Consider the following 18,611-nt stretch of genomic DNA (forward strand, 5'->3'; position numbering starts at 1 on the left):
TCCCATTAGTGGCTGAGCTTGTACCGAATGCCAACCGGGATTTTCAAACCATAGTCTATTAAAAAAGCTAAAAGGTACAAGTGGGTGTAAAGCTGAGCCATAATGGTTGGGTTTATATATCACATGGACCAAAATAAACCATCTACTTTATGGCTTAATGTGATGCATAAACTTTCTAGCTGTGTCTCTTTTCCAGTATAAGTACAAGTAGAATCTTTCCTATAAACAACTATTAACTGAGTCCTTTCATTTTAACATGGAGCACATACTTCCCACCCTAACCCCAATATGCAATGCAGTTTTGTTGCCACTGATGCTATATCATGGCGAAATGTAAAGAACTCATGATTTGAAGTGAGTTTCTGAACCTGAAGTAAGGGAACAACTGATTCAGTTTAAACTAAAAGTAGACTAAGCGTTTAATCACAATTTGCCATTAGAAAAATTGTTTTATTTTGGCTTTCTTCTGCCTTAAGCTATTCCGTGTATCTTTCCTCTCTTCAAAGTGGTGCTCAAGGCAGTGACAAAAATAAAATAGAAAAACATATAATGAAACCTTAAAATACAGTATCATACAATAGCAGTGTAGGTTAAATAGTGGTGAAATCAGTAAAAACCGTGGGCAATAGTCAGTTTCAGAATATTGATGAGAGAACTAACAGGCCAAAATTGGAAGGACCCCAGAGAGGGAACATGCAAAGCCAGGCTGCTGTCTCCAAAAACATGTTCTTTTGCTATGCCTTCCTCTCCTCATTGAAACCACAGACAGATTTCTCTCGGGAGGTGAGGTGGGGAGTGTTTTTGGACTCCAAATATAATTTCCCACCAATGTGATGGGAGGGTCTGATGGATTTCTGTCTACATTAATTCATTTTTCATTGCTATCTGGTAGAAGCCATGATAACGCCACAAGTACCATAACATCATTGCACAAATGCAGCAAATGGCATAACTTGTGCTATTTGCACAAATGCCAACAGATACTAGGGGATAATTTTGCTTTGTTTGTTTTATAGAATGTATTTTTATTGGCCAGTGACCGAAATAAAGTGTCTGCCTGTCTGCCATCATCTTCTCCAATGCTGACATGCTTGGCCACTTTACTGGCATCTCCTTCTCTGCCCCTTCTTGCATTCTGTCTGGAAACAAACAGTCGGAAACACCAGAACTATCGAGCCCCATCCAGCTGGGCGAGGTAGAGGAAAGCAGGATTACATAGACTTCAGGAAGGTGTCTTAAACGTTAATGTGAGAGATAAATACAGAGTCTTGGAAATTGCAAATGGAATTTCTAACCGCAGTTGTTGACCAGTTCATTAAGGTGGAGCCTCTTGGAATGCTTCTTGTGCTTGGACTTGGTCCCCATTGATGGGATTAGTTTATCTTGCCTCCCACTACTCTCCAAGCCTCCCCACAATCTCGGTCTTTAACCATGCGGTGGGGGGCATCTTAGGATGAGAATTGGTGGTCCTGGGCACTTTCACTTTCAGTCTCAAAAACGGAAAGCCTCTAAGTAGGGCTTTTTCCAGAATGAACACGCTGACTGTTTGGGGCCGACACGCTCACTTTCCTAACTGAGAAATGGATCGTTCTGAGCGTTGTCGAAGCAGCTCAGATGATTCACGATGAAATCTCCCAGTTGGCTTGACCACCCTCGTTTTCACTGTATTACCAGACTGTAATCTAATATATTGAATATGGTAATAACTATTCATGTTGTCTTGCTTGACTGAGGTTCGGTGTTAATGAGCTCCCCAAGGCTTCCAGCCTTGGCATTGCTCGTTTATGGAATTTTGTTTCTCAGCTGTCCTCTAACACTTTGTCTTTGGCTGCGGAGGACCCTCCTCTACAGTGGGGGGTTTGACACTCTGAGGGGGTCTCTCAGGTGACGGATGCCTGGGTGCCAACCCCAAGCATCAACCTGAGGGGGGCACTGAGGAGAGCCGAAGGGGTTCCCGCTGGGCCCGCAAGGCGGATGCTCCCTGTCCTGCACCTGGATGGGCTGGGGCGAGTGGCAGGGAGGGGCCCCTTGCAGGTTCATGGGCTTCATCCAAGGACACCCATGTTGTCTTGGGGAGCAACAGCTCCCAGACTAAACACAAAGGCAGGTGTCTGTTGGTTTCCCACAAGCTTCTAAAGATGGAGGGGGCTTTTTTGGAGAACTTTCCCCCTGATTTGAGGAGTTGCTGCCAACTTTCATTTTCTTTCTGTTTTTGTGGCGTTGTACTTTTAATGTTTCCATGGGGTTTGTTTTATATTCATACGCCACTGAGAGTTGGTTTGGATTTCAGCAGCATACAAATACATTTAATAGATAAAATAACTAAATGAGTGTTAAGGTAGCTGGTAGGGAGCAGCCCTCACTCCAACCCCTTCCGAATAAGGACCCTCCTCTTTCCCACCACCATCTGGGTCCTGCTCTGCCAGGCTGTCAGGTGCTGCACTTGTCCCAGAGCAAGGAACGCTTGGGGTTGCAGAGGCCTTTTGGAGAGGGGTGTCCTGCTCTGCTGTCCAGCGAGGCCAGCCAGACGTCTGTCTGTTGTTCCAGGACCCACGTGAGAGAAAGTAGGGGTGGCAGTTGGGTGCATCTGGGGAGTGAAAAAAATTGCTGGGCCATCCAGGGTTTCCTTTAAAACCCCATTTGGGAACTTGTCTCAAGTATTTCTAGGCTTCTAAAAGAGTGAATGTTGCCAAACTATACTGGATCCCCTACTCCTGAGTTTCCTACACCACCACTTGCTTTCAACACACAGTCTCTAATTACATTTGCATAATCACCTCTTCCCAGATTCATTATGAAAACTTAAGTGGCCTAAAGATAGTAAAGGAGTCTAACCTTCCATGCTCTGAGCCTGCTAAAACTCCCCCTCCAAATCCTGCTTGCATGGAAGGGAACCTTCATGGACCAAAATCTCTCTTGCTGATTTTATTTCTATTTTTTTTACCTGCAGAGTCTGAAAACCTGGATTACAGGCTGGGAGCGATTCATTCCCTGATTTATAAACTCCCTGACAAGAACCGAGAAATGTCCGAACTCCTCATCAGACATCTGGTCCAGTAAGTGGAGGTTGATGTTAAGCTATCTGATATCTGGGAAAAGAGCTCATGCTGAGCTTTTCTGTTGGGGGTGGAGAAGCAAATAATGTCTGTGTGGCTTGAGCGGTGAGTGTGCTTAGCAGCTATTCCAGGAATAAGCAGATGTTGACATGGTTTACAGGTAGTCCTCACTTAATGACCACACTGGGATTGGAATTTCAGTTGCTAAGTGATGCGGTTAAGTAAATCTGACCTGATTTTATGACCATTTTTGTGGCAGTTGTTAAGCGAATCACGGCAGCCATTAAGCAAACAACTTGGTTGTTAAGCAAATCACAGTTTCCCCATTGATTTTGCTTGCTGGTGTCATGTTCACTGTTTCAATGTGCACTGTACATCGTAATGTTTCTGTTTGGGAGGGAGCTGCTGTGAAACCTTGTGCCAAGCTCTGTATCTGTGTTCATTACAATGGAATGTGTTTGGGTTATGTGCTCTGCTCAAGGACTTTTCCTGCAGACCATCAGAAGCCATTAGGAGCACCTGGGATTGTGAACTTGGGAAGATTCTACCCGGGGGAGGGATCTCATTTGCACCAATGGTTTTTTAGTTTGCATTTGGTGCGCTTTTATCATTCTCAGCTTTCTCTGTGATCCTGCATACTATTCTTTAATAAATCAGATATCTTTGAATTCCTGCTCATGAGTCTGATAGTGTTTTAGAATAGGCAACCGTTACAGCTGGAAGCCGGTTGGGAAGGTAAAAAATGGTAATCACGTGACTGTGGGAAGCTGTGACAGTCATAAATGCGAACCGGTTGCCAAGTCCCCAAATCATGATCCTGTGACCACGGGGATGCTGCAACAGTCATAAGCGTGAGGAATGGTCATAAGATGGGGTTTAGCACTGTCGTAAGTCCAAACTGTTGTTAAGCGAGGACTACCTGTAATTGTTTTCCAAAGGAGAAAGATAAAGCATGTTGAAATTAGGGATGAAGTGAATGTTCACATTTCAGTTTGGGGGCTCAAAAGAGTGGCTTTGGCACTAGTGATGTTTGTAGAGGACAACCCCCTTTTTGTGCGCTTGATTTTTATCCTTTGTTTGTGTTATGCTTTGAGAGGTGGCCCCTTGTTTGCTTGCACTTTCCCACCTGATTCATCTTCCGTCCTAGACGGGTCATTTCAGCCAGTCAGTGGTCACTGTGTGCAGGGGGTTCTTGTTGGACCACATTACTCTTCATACGTTTCTAAGCTGCAAACCCTTGTGCTGCGGTTCCTTGGAATTGTAGCCCAGCAACATCTGAAAGGCCCAGGGTCCCCACAGCGAGTCAGATTGGGCTATACAGTGATGTATCTCAGTCCAGGAAGAGTCCCAAAGTGGCAAATGTTTTAAATACCTCTAAAACACAATTGCAAGCAGTGCAGAAAAGTTTTTTTTTTTTTTTTACAAAGGACAGCAGGGCATTGTGGGTTATTAGAAGAAATAGTTGTGGTTGCTCAGAGATATAGTGAGGGTATGTGCCTCTTTTACCTATTAAAAAAAGCTAATAATAAGCTGTCACTGTTCAGATTCTAGCCAATTCTAAGCAGCTAGAAGCCCTCATTAACCAAGAAGAAAAAAGTGAAAACCTCAATATCTGCTGGCACTGAGTTTATTTAAATAAGTGCTTACATGGCACTGGAAAAGGAAAAAAAAAGTTCCAAAGAGCAGATTGTGGGAAAAAAGCATTAGCAGAGCAAAGGCTGAATACACATCTGGGGTCCATGAAGGTCCCTTGGCCTCCTTGGTTGCCAGCAACAGTCCAGGAAGAAGCAGCAGATCTCCCAATGATATTCCAGAGTCACTAATCTGAGATGGGCAGCTATATAAATTAATTGAATGAATGAACAAACCAATTCCAGACCTACAAAAGGGGGAAACCACAGTCTGTACAAAGGCCCTTCTTTGCAGGGAGGAGGGAGGACTTGGCTTCCTGGTGGGACAGGCTGTTGCTTCCTTGCTGTGGGTTCTTCCCAGGCAGCAGAAGGCTGGCCCCACCCCTGATAAAATTTGCACTGTGGAAGAGGCTTCCTTTTGGGTGGATTGGTGAGCCTCTCAGTGACCCACCGATTCACATTTGCCCTATGATTCAGCAACAGATGCACGGATACAGGACAATATAACAACACAGACAAGGAGGTTGGTTGGATTTGCCTGGTTCTGTTAATGGGCTCGTTTCCCTCACGCTGCTCTCGTACTTTTCTAAACCAGCAATTCTAAACCAGCAAAGATGCTGACCAGACACAGAACTGCTTGGTTTCAGCAAGCAAACTGAGTCATCTTGCTTTAGGCCCTGCTTTAACAGAAACTAATCTGCATCCTGGACTGGTCCTGGCTATCAGATTCCTCCCTCAGTCTTGCCTAAGGAAGATGAAGGGAAGGGGGAGAAGTCATGAGCTCTTTGTCAAGAAATGCTGAAGACCACAAGGACATCTCAGCCCAAGAATGACCTGGCTTGGCCTAGCCTGGCAAAGATCAGTCCAAAACTTCATCTCTTCCTCACCTTACACCATAAAAGATGCTGTACTAGGACTGAGGAACATTCCCATCCTCTGTCAACCAAGTCTATTCTCTCTCCCTTGTGGATCTTGCATATCCAAGATATGGGGCCATGGTTTAACCATGATTTTTTGAAGAAACCACAATCTGCTTGTTTCTCTCATAACATTAAGCAATAAATCATGGTTAAGACCTACATCATCTGACTCCCTGTGTTGGGCTGAGCCAAAACCAAGCAAATTACATGCAATTCTAGCTATTTCCTAACTGCCCACAGCACAGCTTTACAATACATTTTCTGGACAATCAGTTTGCTCATCTGTTTAGCCAAGATTTCTTTGAGGGGTTTCTTTTCTGACCTAGTTTCTTTTGGCTCTCCCTGTAAGCATCCCTTCTGTTGGATTTGGGAATGGAAGGGAGGTTCAGCCCTCATCTCTGAACAGTTCCATGGCTTAACCCTCAGGGGTTCCATGATTGCTCAGCAATTAGTGGCTCTGATTTCTTTGGCACAAACTAGTATCGGAGCCTGTGCAGAATTTGCTTCTGGCGTCCCTTCAAAATGCCTCGTGTTGCTCCTCTCCTGGCAAGCGATGCTAGTTTTCAATTGTGCTTCGCTTGTGGCCTTGTGTTTTGCATCATGTGCCCTTCTTGCTTTCATCAAGGTGGGGTGTAGGTGTGAGATGGAAGGCTCACATGGCCAAAGGAAGTATTCAGAAGCCATGACTTAACACAGCGCCTGATTCCAGGCTACGTGTGATAAACATTTGCAGCAGATGAGGGTGTCGAAATTCTAGCAAGGTCCGGAGAAGGCGTGGGAGCCCCTTTGCAGAAAAGTTAGTTTTAGAAAAACGTTTTCTATTCAAGTGAAGTCTTAGGCTGACTGCTTGCCAGACAAAATGTGTTTGCTTTTGACTGGTTGGGCTTTTGTCTTGGAAGCTTGGATGATGCTTTCCAGCTCCATCACGTCTTTGGATGGACCCTCCAGAACTGTCTGGCCAGGAGCGGCGCTCTGAGATGTCGGGCCCAGAGCCTGTCCTGGCAATTGGGCCACCTGGATCACTGGGCCCCCCTGGGTCCATTGAGAAGGCCAGGCTGGTGGATACTGGGGAGGGGACAGCTCAGCCCCAGCTCTCCTTTGCTCCCCCTGGTGAACTCAAATCAGTTGGTCCCTCTGTTCTGGGATGTCTCCTTTTTCCCTCTCTCTACTGTTATCTGCCTAATCCCAGACAAAATAATCCATACTTAAAAAGCCCATAAAAAGTGTTACTGAACAGCTGAAGCCAAATGTAGAAAGAGAAGGACATTTACCACAGATGCAAATGCATTGTCAGCTTTCTTCAAGGGCTCTGAACTGGCAGGGGGGCCACTTCTCCCCTCCTCTAATGATGTTCCAGGATGCCTGGCAGGAGTGATGATGTTTGGGACATGTCATTCAGACCCAAGAAGATGCCGTATAGTGCCATGTCACCTACCACAAAAACCACCTGTGAAGCTTCACGAGCCCCAAATGTCATGCACATAGAAAATGAGCCTCTTCAGCCTCCTCCTGCTGATTCTCCAGATCTTTGCTGCTTCCAGCAACACGACCAAGATCTTTCTTTCCCCATTGGATCCAGCTAAATAGCTTAGCAGGAATAGAACAGGCTAACACTTGGATGGGAGACCACCAGGAAACCTCACATCTGTAGGTTGGATGGGAAATTGGCAGAAACGTCCCAGGAGAGGCAGTGGCAGACCACTTCCTTATTCCTGCTACCGAAATGGCCCAGACGTGTCTTTGTAGTCCCCAGAAACAGCCTGACTCAAGGGAGATTTTACCTTTACCAGCTTTGTCCTATTTCTAGTTGGCACTCATAATCCTAAACATTTTATTTTAAATAGGTTCTTTGAAATCTCTCTTTGCATATATTGCTCTTATATTCTAAACTCTTTTTTTATTTTCTGGGTCAAGGGTGATACTCTTCCCTTACCATAATCAAAGGCCCTAACGAAATGCTGTTTACTCTGACCTTCCCTTCTTGGGAGGAGGAAGCTGATGGCAGATCCTTTTCAAGGAGGTCTCAGCCAGCCCTGATCTTCTGCAAGTGGGATAGCAAACATTGTTAAAATATGCCCTGATCCTCCCTCCTGGCTTTACGTGCAAAGAATTTTGTAACTGGCTCTTGTTTCAGAAAGAGGTAATGTTTTGAATTTAGAGGGAAATGAAAGGCCACAGTAGGGAAGATGATTGTGCCCCCTTTCTCTATCTTCTTGCCATTCTTGCACATCTGGGGGGGAGGGGAAGGAAAAAAGGAAAATGGTGCTCACAACTGCCATCTTGCTTCATCCTTTTGTGCACACACGCACACATCTACACGCACACCCTGGCAGATGTGGCTGCTTGCAACTGCTACCTTTCTCAAATAAGAGAGAATGTTTAGTGTCCCAGATAACCAGGGCCTTAATGACATAGATCACTTCAAAATATTTGTGGGTTTGCATATGGGTTGATCATGACTCTGCTGAAAGAGTTGGCTGGAGCCCTCAGTGGTCAGATATCAAGACTGCTGTGATTCTGCATCCCGGATCACCTTTCCAGACATGGCAAGGAGCACCTCTGCTCTGAGTGCATGTTTGTGCTTCAGAAGAGCCACTTACAGTTAGCTTCAGCCACAGTGGAAAAAATATGTTTGTGTACACTTGTATGGAAAACATAAAAATAGCTGGATTCATTTCCTCCGGACGATGTTGAGTGGTCATCTAAGATCCAGCCAGGCCCTGCTGGCTCAGCGGGTGTTTGCTTTCTCCTGGGGCCCTCCAAGTCAGCTGCTCTGGAGAAGAAGCTTTTGTTTTGTCCTCCGTCAGCTGGCCAGGCAGCCGAGAGACCAAGCGCCTGGCATTTCCATGGCCCTGACTTTGCATCCTCTTCAATTTGAAGGGGACGTGCCAGGTCAGTCAATCAATCAACCAACCAACCAACCAACCAACCAACCAACCAACCAACCAACCAACCAACCAACCAATATTTTGTTATGATCACAGACCAGAATTACAAATACAAATTTGTACAAATACAAATACAAATGCATTAAAATGAAATAAAACAAAACATGGTAATATTAATGGTGGGATCATCAGTGGGCAATCAAAGTCTGCCTAATTTTATAGACAGTATAACAAAACATAGCTCTGTTCAAAGAAACTGCCAGGTCCTATTTCAAGGCTCAAGTTCCCAAAATGCCTGCTTTCTGTCTCACGTGCTTTGCTGAATCTGTTTTTTTTCTCCTCTTCCTGACAGTGTGTGTGAACACAGCAAGGAGAATCTCATGTCCCCATCCAACATGGGGGTGATCTTTGGCCCCACCCTCATGCGTGCACAAGAGGACACGGTGGCAGCGATGATGAATATTAAGTTCCAGAACATTGTGGTGGAGATTCTCATTGAGCACTTTAACAAGGTACAGCAGCTCCTGGCTGGCTTTTTCCAGAATACTTCTCAGTGATACTTGCAAGGCCTATGCAGAACATAAACAGGATTAGGAGAAGACAAAGCCTGGGAAATGTGAAATGGTTCTGGAGCCAGAGGGGAGCAGGCTGCATTTGGGGAAGGGAGAGGTGGCCAGCAGACCCAGCTGGAAAGGAACTTGGGTGAAGCCATCGGCTCAAGACAAGGAAACTGGGTGTACAGTTGGCAGCAGGCCGTGGTCGGTGTGGAAACTGGGTCATTCCTGTTTTGCAAGCAGTGTCAGCCTTGCCAGAACACCTCCATGATGCATCCAAATGCTGTCTAAAGAAACCCTCCCCCAGTGTTTTTTTTCCCCAAAAGGAAAGGCCTGGGAGACTTTGGTCTTTCTTATGTTTCTATTTTATGCACCAGTTGGGGCAGTAATTGCATCTCACCCTGCAAATGTTTCCAGTGTCTCCTGGGCTTCTCCATTTGAACTTTGCATATTGTGTGAATGCAGCTGCCGAGTTTACTGGGAATCCACCCACTGAGTCAGGCCATTGGTCTGTCTGAACCAGCAGTATCTGATCCAGTTGGTAGCAACTCTGTAAGCAGTGATTATGGGGGGAGGGGGGATTTTCAGAATGTCATTCAAAGGTGACCATATACGTGCTTGCAATGTGCAAGTTTTCAGCCCACCAATCCCCCCTTTTAAACTAACACATTTTAATTAATTTCCTGCTGAAAACTACCAGAATACAGAGATTTTTTTAGCATCTCAACAGGGTGCTTTCAGGACACCTTCAGAGGCTGAGCAGCCACTGCTACCCGGGATCATCCATCCTGTTCAGAGGCCTTAGGTGTGGACCCTTAGTGTTTCCTTGCAAGGCCTCCGGCACAGCGTTTCACGAGGGACGGAGTTTTTTAAATTAAGACCATGGAATGATACTCTCCGTTCCAGAACCAGGTTGACTTACAATTGATGACAGCACATGTTAAGACTGTTCGTTTTAGTAGAAAATTATGGCTATTATGTACATAATATTTGCATTATATTTTAGTTGTCTCTAATCATAGAAAAGGACAGAAGTGAGGGCTGGCAGTTATGGTATAAAATACCAATTTTTTTTCAGATGAAGAAGTTTTCTGATTTGACTCATAATATGAGATTTGCAGAGATTCACTGGTTGAATTAATATGAAAGCAAAAATACAAGTTCACCCAGATGGACATACAGGTTGATCTTGTGAGTTACTTTGGGTTAGCGTTTCTTGAAGATGGGTGGCTTACTACACCCTAAATCTCAGTGCCATGACAATAGGCCAACATAATGTAGGGGTTTAGGGTACAGTTGCTTTAATATTATCTTAATGAGCCTGAGTTTAGCTATTTGCTTCCAAGATTTCAGCTTCAAAGCAACCTCTTTCTTCCCCCTTCCTCTTGGGTACTTTGGACAATATCTCCAGAGATTTAGGAAACTCATCCATTCTTTTGTTCTCATTTGGTTGGCTCTAACAAAGGACCTTCCCAAGCATATGGATATTTTCCTACAGACTAGCACAGCTGCCTTGTTTCATTTCTGGTTCTTCATTTAAAAACATCTGTTGCTATCAGGAACAGGAAAGTTGATCTGGGTTATTCCTAGTTCAAAAGTAGACATTGATTTCAGATTTTTGGACCTCTGGAAATATGGAACAAGCCAGGAGATCAACAGCTGGTCTGCTAAGATGGTCAGTTGCAATCCTGGTTTTAAAGAGGGAGGCTGAAGTTAAGCTGCAACTGGAAGGGGTGGATGGGACGCAAGGACCATAAATGTTGTTTCAGACCAAGCTCCCTTTGAATTAAGTAGGGGTGACACAGTTTTCCACTGAATTAAAATAGCTCCAAAACAGCAATAATAGCAGAGTGTTTTACATTGCACCAAGAGGCCCAGGCTTTGGCTTCAGAGAGGTTTTCCATGCTTTCTCTAAGTCGATAGCTTCACACAGGAGATTCAGCCAGCAGAGGGAGAAGAAAACCAGGCTTCTGCTGTTCTCTCTGATCTCCAGAGTGAGGTCTTTTAATTAAAAGTAAGGCTATGTCTTCTGGCCTTTAATTTCTACTATGATAAGGTTAAGCTAGTAACATTTTATGAGGCTTGGTGATTGTTAAATGTAGTCCTGAAGTTGATGATGTTTCAGTTTGCACATAAGCAAACACGCCAAATGAAATTTTAAGCAGGGATGACATATAATTTGTATGTGAATTATGAGGACTCAAAGGACAGGGGAAAATGTTCACTGGGATGGATAATTATTGCTCTGGCAGCTTGAAACATGTCCGCTAAAATTAAATCTAGAAAGCTAATCCCACTGGAAACAGCATGTGGTGTTACACAAACTTGCCCTGGAAAGTGGAGATTAGATCAATATTGCCTCTCTTATGAATCATATAAATATGACTTCTAATATAAATGTGACTTTGTGGAGCCAATTCAAAGGGGGTGGGGGAAGACTTGAATGGTGGCAGCTATTTGAATTCGTGATCTTGGTCGATTTTGATTCTCATTGGTATCCAGGATGGCATATTCTATGTAATAAATACATCAGAATTCTGGCTATGGACTGTTTGAATTCTGCTCCAAGAAATATGGAATTTTCTGGTTTGATAAATGGCATTGTTTCTTGCATCCTGACCTTCCTGGCTGATCTCCATTTTTCTACATAATACTATACTTTTAGGGACGCGGTGGCGCTGCGGGTTAAACCGCTGAGCTGTCGATCGGAAGGTCGGCGGTTCGAAACCGCGCGGCGGGGTGAGCTCCCGTTGTTAATCCCAGCTCCTGCTCACCTAGCAGTTCGAAAACATGCAAATGTGAGTAGATCAATAGGTACCACTTCGGCGGGAAGGTAACGGCGTTCCGAGTCGTCATGCTGGCCACATGACCCGGAAGTGTCTATGACAACGCCGGCTCCAAGGCTTAGAAACGGAGATGAGCACCGCCCCCTAGAGTCGGATTCGACTGGACTTTACGTCAAGGGAAACCTTTACCTTTACTATACTTTTGGGGCCCAGTTAATGTAAAATCTACCCACACACACACATTTAGTGTCAGGCCCAGCCCAAGAGCAACAAAGAGTCAGTCCATTCAAACTCCAGTTCTTCATTTGCTCACACCGTATAGACAGAATCTTGCCAGACCAAAGCTACTCTACCCAACCTAAAGGGAAATAACCTGGGAAGGCTCTAGGACGGGGCTATCCTGAGCCTCTTCGTTCTCCCACCATTGCCTCCCGGACTGTGCCTCCTCTTACCTCCTCCACCTCCTTGGAGTGTGCTTCCTCCTTCCTGAGAACCAGTGGCACCGCTGAAATCCACCACATTTAAATTTATTATAAGTATTGTATTATTTTAAGATTTGGGTGGGAATGTTTCAGATGCTGGTGGCACTGAAATCCAAACTGGTCAGTGCAATTCCATCTCAACATACATTACCACCTCATCCTTTAAGAAATTAATGGGAGGAAGCTCTGTATTTTCTTCTTCCCAACATGTGCTAGGCTTCAGTCACTTAAACCACAGCTCCCTATTATGTTTGAATCAGATAACTGTGATATAATATTGTTGGTTTACTAAACTGGAATGGTTAACAGCTCCACATTGTCCATATGACACCTCTGCTTTGCAAGCTGCACTGGTTGCCGGTTTGCTTCCTGGTGTGTTTCAAGGTGCTAGTTACCCTGCATGGTGTCCGAGCAGCTGGCACTTGCTGCTATAGCTGGCATGCTTTGGCTCCCTTCCATTAAGCAATGTCATCTATCTGGACCCAGGAAGGGTTTGTTTGTTTGTTTTTCAAATTTTGCTACCACCCATCTCCCCTGAAGAGAGGGACCCTGGGTGGTTTACAATAAAACTAGCACATTAAGACCATAACCATAAATAACATCTAAAATATAAATACAATTACCAGATATAAATATAAAAGTAAATATAAATATAAAATCCAAGTGGCCATAGGAGATTTATTCAGTGAGGAGAGCTCTAAGGTACCAGCCACCCTCAGGAATAACTACCCCCTGGTCCACGCCAAGCGAGGCAGCAGAGCCAGGTCTTCAGACTCGTCCAGAAGGCCAGGAGCAAGGGGGCCTGCCTCGCCTCCGGGGGCAGCATGTGTCAGAGGGTGGGGGCCGCTGCAGAGAAGGCCCGCCTCCTGGACCCCACCAGACGGAATTCTCTTACCGAGGTCCGCAACATGCCCTCCCTGCACAACCAGGTGGGATGGGTCAATGTCATGGGGATGAGGCAGTCCCTCAGGTAACCTGGCCCCAGGCCACGTAGGGCTTTAAAGGTGATTACCAACACCTTGAATTGGACCCAGAAGCAAAGTGGCACCCAGTGCAGCTCTCATAGCAATGGTGTCACGTGTGCCAATCTTGGGGCACCAAGAATTGCCCACGCAGCCACATTCTGGACCAGCTGAGGCTGAAGGTTGCCTTCTCTTGCAGTGCCTGTCCTCTGGAATGAGGCCTCCCCAGTTCCCACCCTGACGGCATCCAGAGGGCCGTAAAGACCTGGCTGTTCTCCCAGGCCTTGGGCTAGGCTGGATGGGGCCCTCTCCACTGAATGATAGATCTTGGTGGGATGTTTTGGGGTATCTAATGGGTTCTCAGTCTTGTTGTTTCTTCTTTTTCTTCTGTTCTAGTTTGGTTCTGTTGGTTGTTGTTTCTTCTTGTATTGTGTTTATATAGTCTGGTGTACTGAGAGGTCCTCCGAGTTGTTTGGAATCAGGTGGCATCAAATAGAATAGAATAGGGATAGGGATAGGGATAGGGATAGGGATAGGGATAGGGATAGGGATAGGGATAGGGATAGGGAAGGATAGGATAGGATAGGATAGGATAGGATAGGATAGGATAGGATAGGATAGGATAGGATAGGATAGGATAAATAAGTTGCAGTTCCCTATATAAAGAGGCAGGAGGTACAGACCAGAGGAAGTGTATAAAGTGAAGGAGGGACTTTGTTCAGCCACCTAAATCTTTCAATTGCAATGGCTTTGTAGATTTTTTTTTTAATGTTTCTGCAAGTCAAAATTTTTTGACTTCTGGGCAGGGAAGGCACTTAGCTTGTTTGGTGTCCCAGCCTTGGAAAACCATATTGCATATTTGTCCTAAATACAGCACCACTGGTGTCAAGGCCTGTTAGAGATTTAGCAACTGCTTTATTATATTTGGGTTTTGTGGGTTGAAATTCTAAGCAAATGAAATTTAGGCAGTATTATTAAAATGCTCTCGCTGCCCAGTAATTCTGAAAGCAAACTTAGTGTCGTTGCCAGACACGGAAGGTATTTTATTTTGGCTAGAGAAATGGGTGGAACAGCCGACCCCGAGGATCTGTGTTGACAGCTTGTACGTATCCATTGCAGTCTTGGACGCAGAAGTGGCAGTAAAAACGGGGGCAGGGTGGACACAGTGAGCAGTCACTTAATCGGTGGAATGAGGGCCCCCATGTCTCTACGATCCAGATGCCTCATCCTTAAAATGACCCTCAAAAGTGAGAACATATTTGCCATCTGTCATCACTTCTGGATATCCTGGCAGGCCATCATGATCCATGGAAAAAATGGATGGCATTAGTGTGGTCTGGTCCAGTTCCATGGACGAGTCACTCAGTGATCTCTTTTTTAAAAAATGTGGGGTGAACTAATTGTTTCTCTATTAGAAGTTGCCTGATCTGATATGCCTAAAGTATCTCCGTAGAGCTGCAGGTGGCCATTCTTGCCACCCAAAGAAACGTCCCTGTCAGCTGCCTCCCCGGGTCTCTCTCCTCCTCCTTGACAGGGACAGCCTGGTTGTAAAAGTTTGAGGAAGAGCCCTCTCCCCGCCCAGTCAGACCATTGCAGAAAGGCTGTCCGTCAACATGCTGCCACTGCTGAATGCAGCAACTGTCCAGAAGTAACCTGCACACGCATTTTTCTGTTACCGGAGCCCGTTCTTCTCTGTACCCAATTACAGCTTCCCAGCGAGCCATGTGGACAGCCAAGGGCATCTTCACGTGTGTGGGAGAGAAGGTACGAGAGACACAGGAAGTCCTCTGCAGAGCTCCACATCCGTTACGTCTCTTAAACATGTAGAAGACTCACTCACGCACTCACTCATTCAGATGAAAGGGCATCTGGGATTATCGCTTTCTTTTGTGATACACAAGTAATAGAATAAGACTCGGATATTCTGTACCAATCAGGAAGAAATCTACTGAAAGTCACAAACAAATGTATTTAATTAATGTGGCTGAACCACAAACTCTTGCAAACTGTTTTGGAAAAATCTTAGTTTAGAGAAATTAAGGCAGATGATGCCACATTTCTTACTGTGAGGGAGGATTTTAAAAAATCATCACATCACATTTATACAATATATTTTGCACTTCTGCAGTTTATATTACAGCAGAATGTGGTAGGAGTTTTGTCTCTTCCTTTTACTGAAAGGTCAGACCCCCAGATTGGAAAAAAAAAGTTCCTGGTTACCATTTTATTAGTTTTAGGACAAATTGAAAGTTGGTGGACAAAACTAGGCAATCTGGTATTGCAAAAAGTCTTTCTTGCTAATCTGAAACATTCTAATGCATTTTCCGGACTGTGGCTATATTTAAATATGTTGGCAAACCAACATCCAACAATAGCTTTAGGATAGCTTCTATCCTAAATTGTGCAAGTCATATTTTGAGGGAAATGGCAAATCATGGCTTTCCACATCCTAGAAATTTCCTCTTCTGCAGAGCCAAAGGAAAGGATGGAGATCAACCAAAACCTTTAATGCTTGTAATGCCAAACTAGGAGAGCCAGTTTGGTGGAGAGGTCAAGGCATCAGGCTAGAAACCGGGAGGCCGTGAGTTCTAGTCCCGCCTTGGGCACAAAGCCAGCTGGCTGACCTTGGGCCAGTCACTCTCTCTCAGCTCTGGGAAGGAGGCAATGGCAAACCCCTTCTGAAAACCTTGCCAAGAAAACAGCAGGGACTTGTCCAGGCAGTCATCAGGAGTCAACGCTGACTGGAAGGTACACACACACACACAACCAAATGAGAGAACCATTTTGGCACTGTTGTTAAAAGACGCTGTGGTTAAAGACTAGAAACCGGGAGACCATGTATTCTAGTCCTGTTTAGGCACAAAGCCTAGTGGGTGACTTCGGGCCAGTCCCTCAGCCCTAGGAGGAGGGAGGCCTCTCCCAAAAACATTGCAAGGAGATTGCATGGACTTGTCTCAAGCGAGCTGAGAGTTTTTTAAATGTTCATTGCAACTTCATCAGACTTGATAGATCTGCAGAGTGCTAGTAACGTATGATTAAAAGATTTGTGACAGCCATTTTAGCTTGGATAGACTTGGATGTCACTTCAGAAATAACAAGTGTACTTATTTGTGTACTTTAAAAAAATTATGTTTCTCGGTATCAACTGCATGGATAACTCATTCTGATGATTTGTAGTCTTCTTTGTTACTATAAAGCGTGTGTTTTCAAGGAGATGTGTGAGAGAGGCCAACTGACAAAGATTCAAACAGCTTTCATAAAAAGGGGAATAAAACGAAGTTTGGTTTATGTGGCTGAGTTCTGAAGAGCTTGGCCTTTGCTGGCTCTGTCTTGGGTGACTGTTGGCATCCCTTTTTCCTGACTGGGCTACAGTGTCGTTAACAGCCGTGCGATGTGGCAGACGTCCAGCAGGTGAAGTAGTGCAGGCAGCAGTTTGCCTCTTCCTCCTGGCTGCTGGGGGACATAGATAGGCAAGGAGTTCTTATGCGCACTTTTGTGCATGCCTAATTGCAACATGATCCCTGCCTTTTTTTTCCTGCAATCACAGAGTTGTATCTTAGAGTCATAGAGTTGGAAGAGACTGCAAGGATCATCTAGTCCAACCTTCTGCAGTGTGCAGGAAAACCAAATAAGGGACAGCTTTGCTGGGGGTGCGGTAGAGGAGATTACCAATATTTTATTCCCAAATTTGGGTGGTACTTAAAGGCCCCGAGTCAGAATGATGTTGCCACCTTCTCCAAACCTGTGCCTTCAAAATGTGTTGGATCTCAAATTCCATAATCCTCAACTAGTTTGTTAATTATGATGAGTGGAGATTACAGGAGTTGGAGATCAACGTATCTGATAGCACCAGGTTGATGAAGGGTGTTCTAAATCATTGATAGCTTGGTTTAGCAAGTTGGTGGGCAGTCCATAACTCAGAGACAAAAGAACATTTGCCTTCCTGTTTGGAAGGCTCCAAATAGAGCTTCAGGTAGATGGATCAGCAGTTGATGGGGAAGACACTTTTCTCCGTCGTGTTCCATCAGAAGAGGCAGTCTAGAAGCTTTGAGGCAGCTTTCCAGGTTGCTAAGTGTAACAATGGTCTCAGTTCCAGATCCAATTCTTTTCCAGCTGGAGTTGTAATGTATTTTATATATGCTCTTAATTCTCAAAATCATAGTGGGTCATGGAACTCATCCCAAGAATCAAGAGAGAATTTCTGTGGAAAGTCAGTTGCCCAACATTAACTAGTGTAGTTTGAATCTGTGGTTTCTAATTGGAAGGTGTGGTGAAGATTGTTGAAATGTGGTGGAGTATGCAACTATAAGTTGGGCAGTGATTCTGGAGTCACTGTGGATATTTATGAGATCAAGCCTCATTGTGGGGAAAGCAGATAGAGAAGTTTCATGCCTTCTCATGATATTAGGACTTGGTGTCCTTAGTATTTCTTCCTACAACACCGAAACTATAGAATTCTAACTGCAAGAAGTGCTGCTGGTTAAGATGGCTTTAAAGGGGGATTAAGGCAATTTGTGAGGCTAGTTGCTGGGATCAACAATGGGCAGTAGCTCTGCTTCCTTGTTAATGACCTTGGGGGTTAACCCTGCAGGAACCTGGGCTGAATGAACCTTCATTCTGATCCGTCAGGCACTTTCAGAACTTCGTATTGCCTCTAAACATATTCTCCCTTCAAGAACATCCTGTTCAATTAGTGAAACATAGAAAAATCCAGAAGCTACCACTTCACTGGATATAGCTTGTCACACACACACACACACACACGCACACACACGTACTGTATATGCAGTAGCTTATCTCCCTCTACTGCACAGGAGAACAGAAAAAACGGTTAAGTAAAGTTACCTGCTTCTTAATAATTTTTCCCTATTAGATCTATTCTGGGCCTCCTGAAGACAATGCTGCACCTCCTGTACCACCTCCACGGGTGGCCACTCGAAGACATAAGCCCATCACCATTTCCAAACGTCCTCTGAGAGAGAGACCCATCTTCTTTGGAGGTTCTGTGCAAGAAAGTGAAGGTTGGTTTTTGTAGAGCTGTTCCCAGTGTTTTCATATTGGATGCCACAGATCCTTTCATCAGCAGATGTTGGGTCTTTATTAGGATCAAGTTCTAATGGTGTTGGGTGAAGGGGTGAGTGTCAGTAGATGTGCTGGTATGCCAGATGAGGTATGCATTTTTAGAGAAATTGAAGAAAAAGTCAATGGAACCTGGAAGATTGTCTTTTTACTTGCAAAAGTGTTTGAAAGGGAAGTTGTCACTCCACAGCACCTTGACAAAAAGCTTTTGAAACTTTGAAAGCAGTGATGAGCTCTGGGTTTGTCATGCAAC

General features: G+C 44.8%; 1 protein-coding gene across 1 annotated transcript in view; it reads left to right on the forward strand.

Moving 5' to 3' along the window:
* The window catches only part of OPHN1 (oligophrenin 1), a 110,193-nt gene that overhangs the window by 79,546 nt on the left and 12,036 nt on the right, over positions 1–18,611 (forward strand). Inside the window, exons 17-19 of the mRNA XM_063313792.1 lie at positions 2,951–3,056; positions 8,848–9,007; positions 18,153–18,300. Of these exons, the coding sequence (XP_063169862.1) occupies positions 2,951–3,056; positions 8,848–9,007; positions 18,153–18,300 (414 nt within the window). The remainder of the gene's footprint in view (positions 1–2,950; positions 3,057–8,847; positions 9,008–18,152; positions 18,301–18,611) is intronic.

This window comes from Candoia aspera, chromosome 12, assembly GCF_035149785.1.
Source record: "Candoia aspera isolate rCanAsp1 chromosome 12, rCanAsp1.hap2, whole genome shotgun sequence".
NCBI lineage: Eukaryota > Metazoa > Chordata > Lepidosauria > Squamata > Boidae > Candoia > Candoia aspera.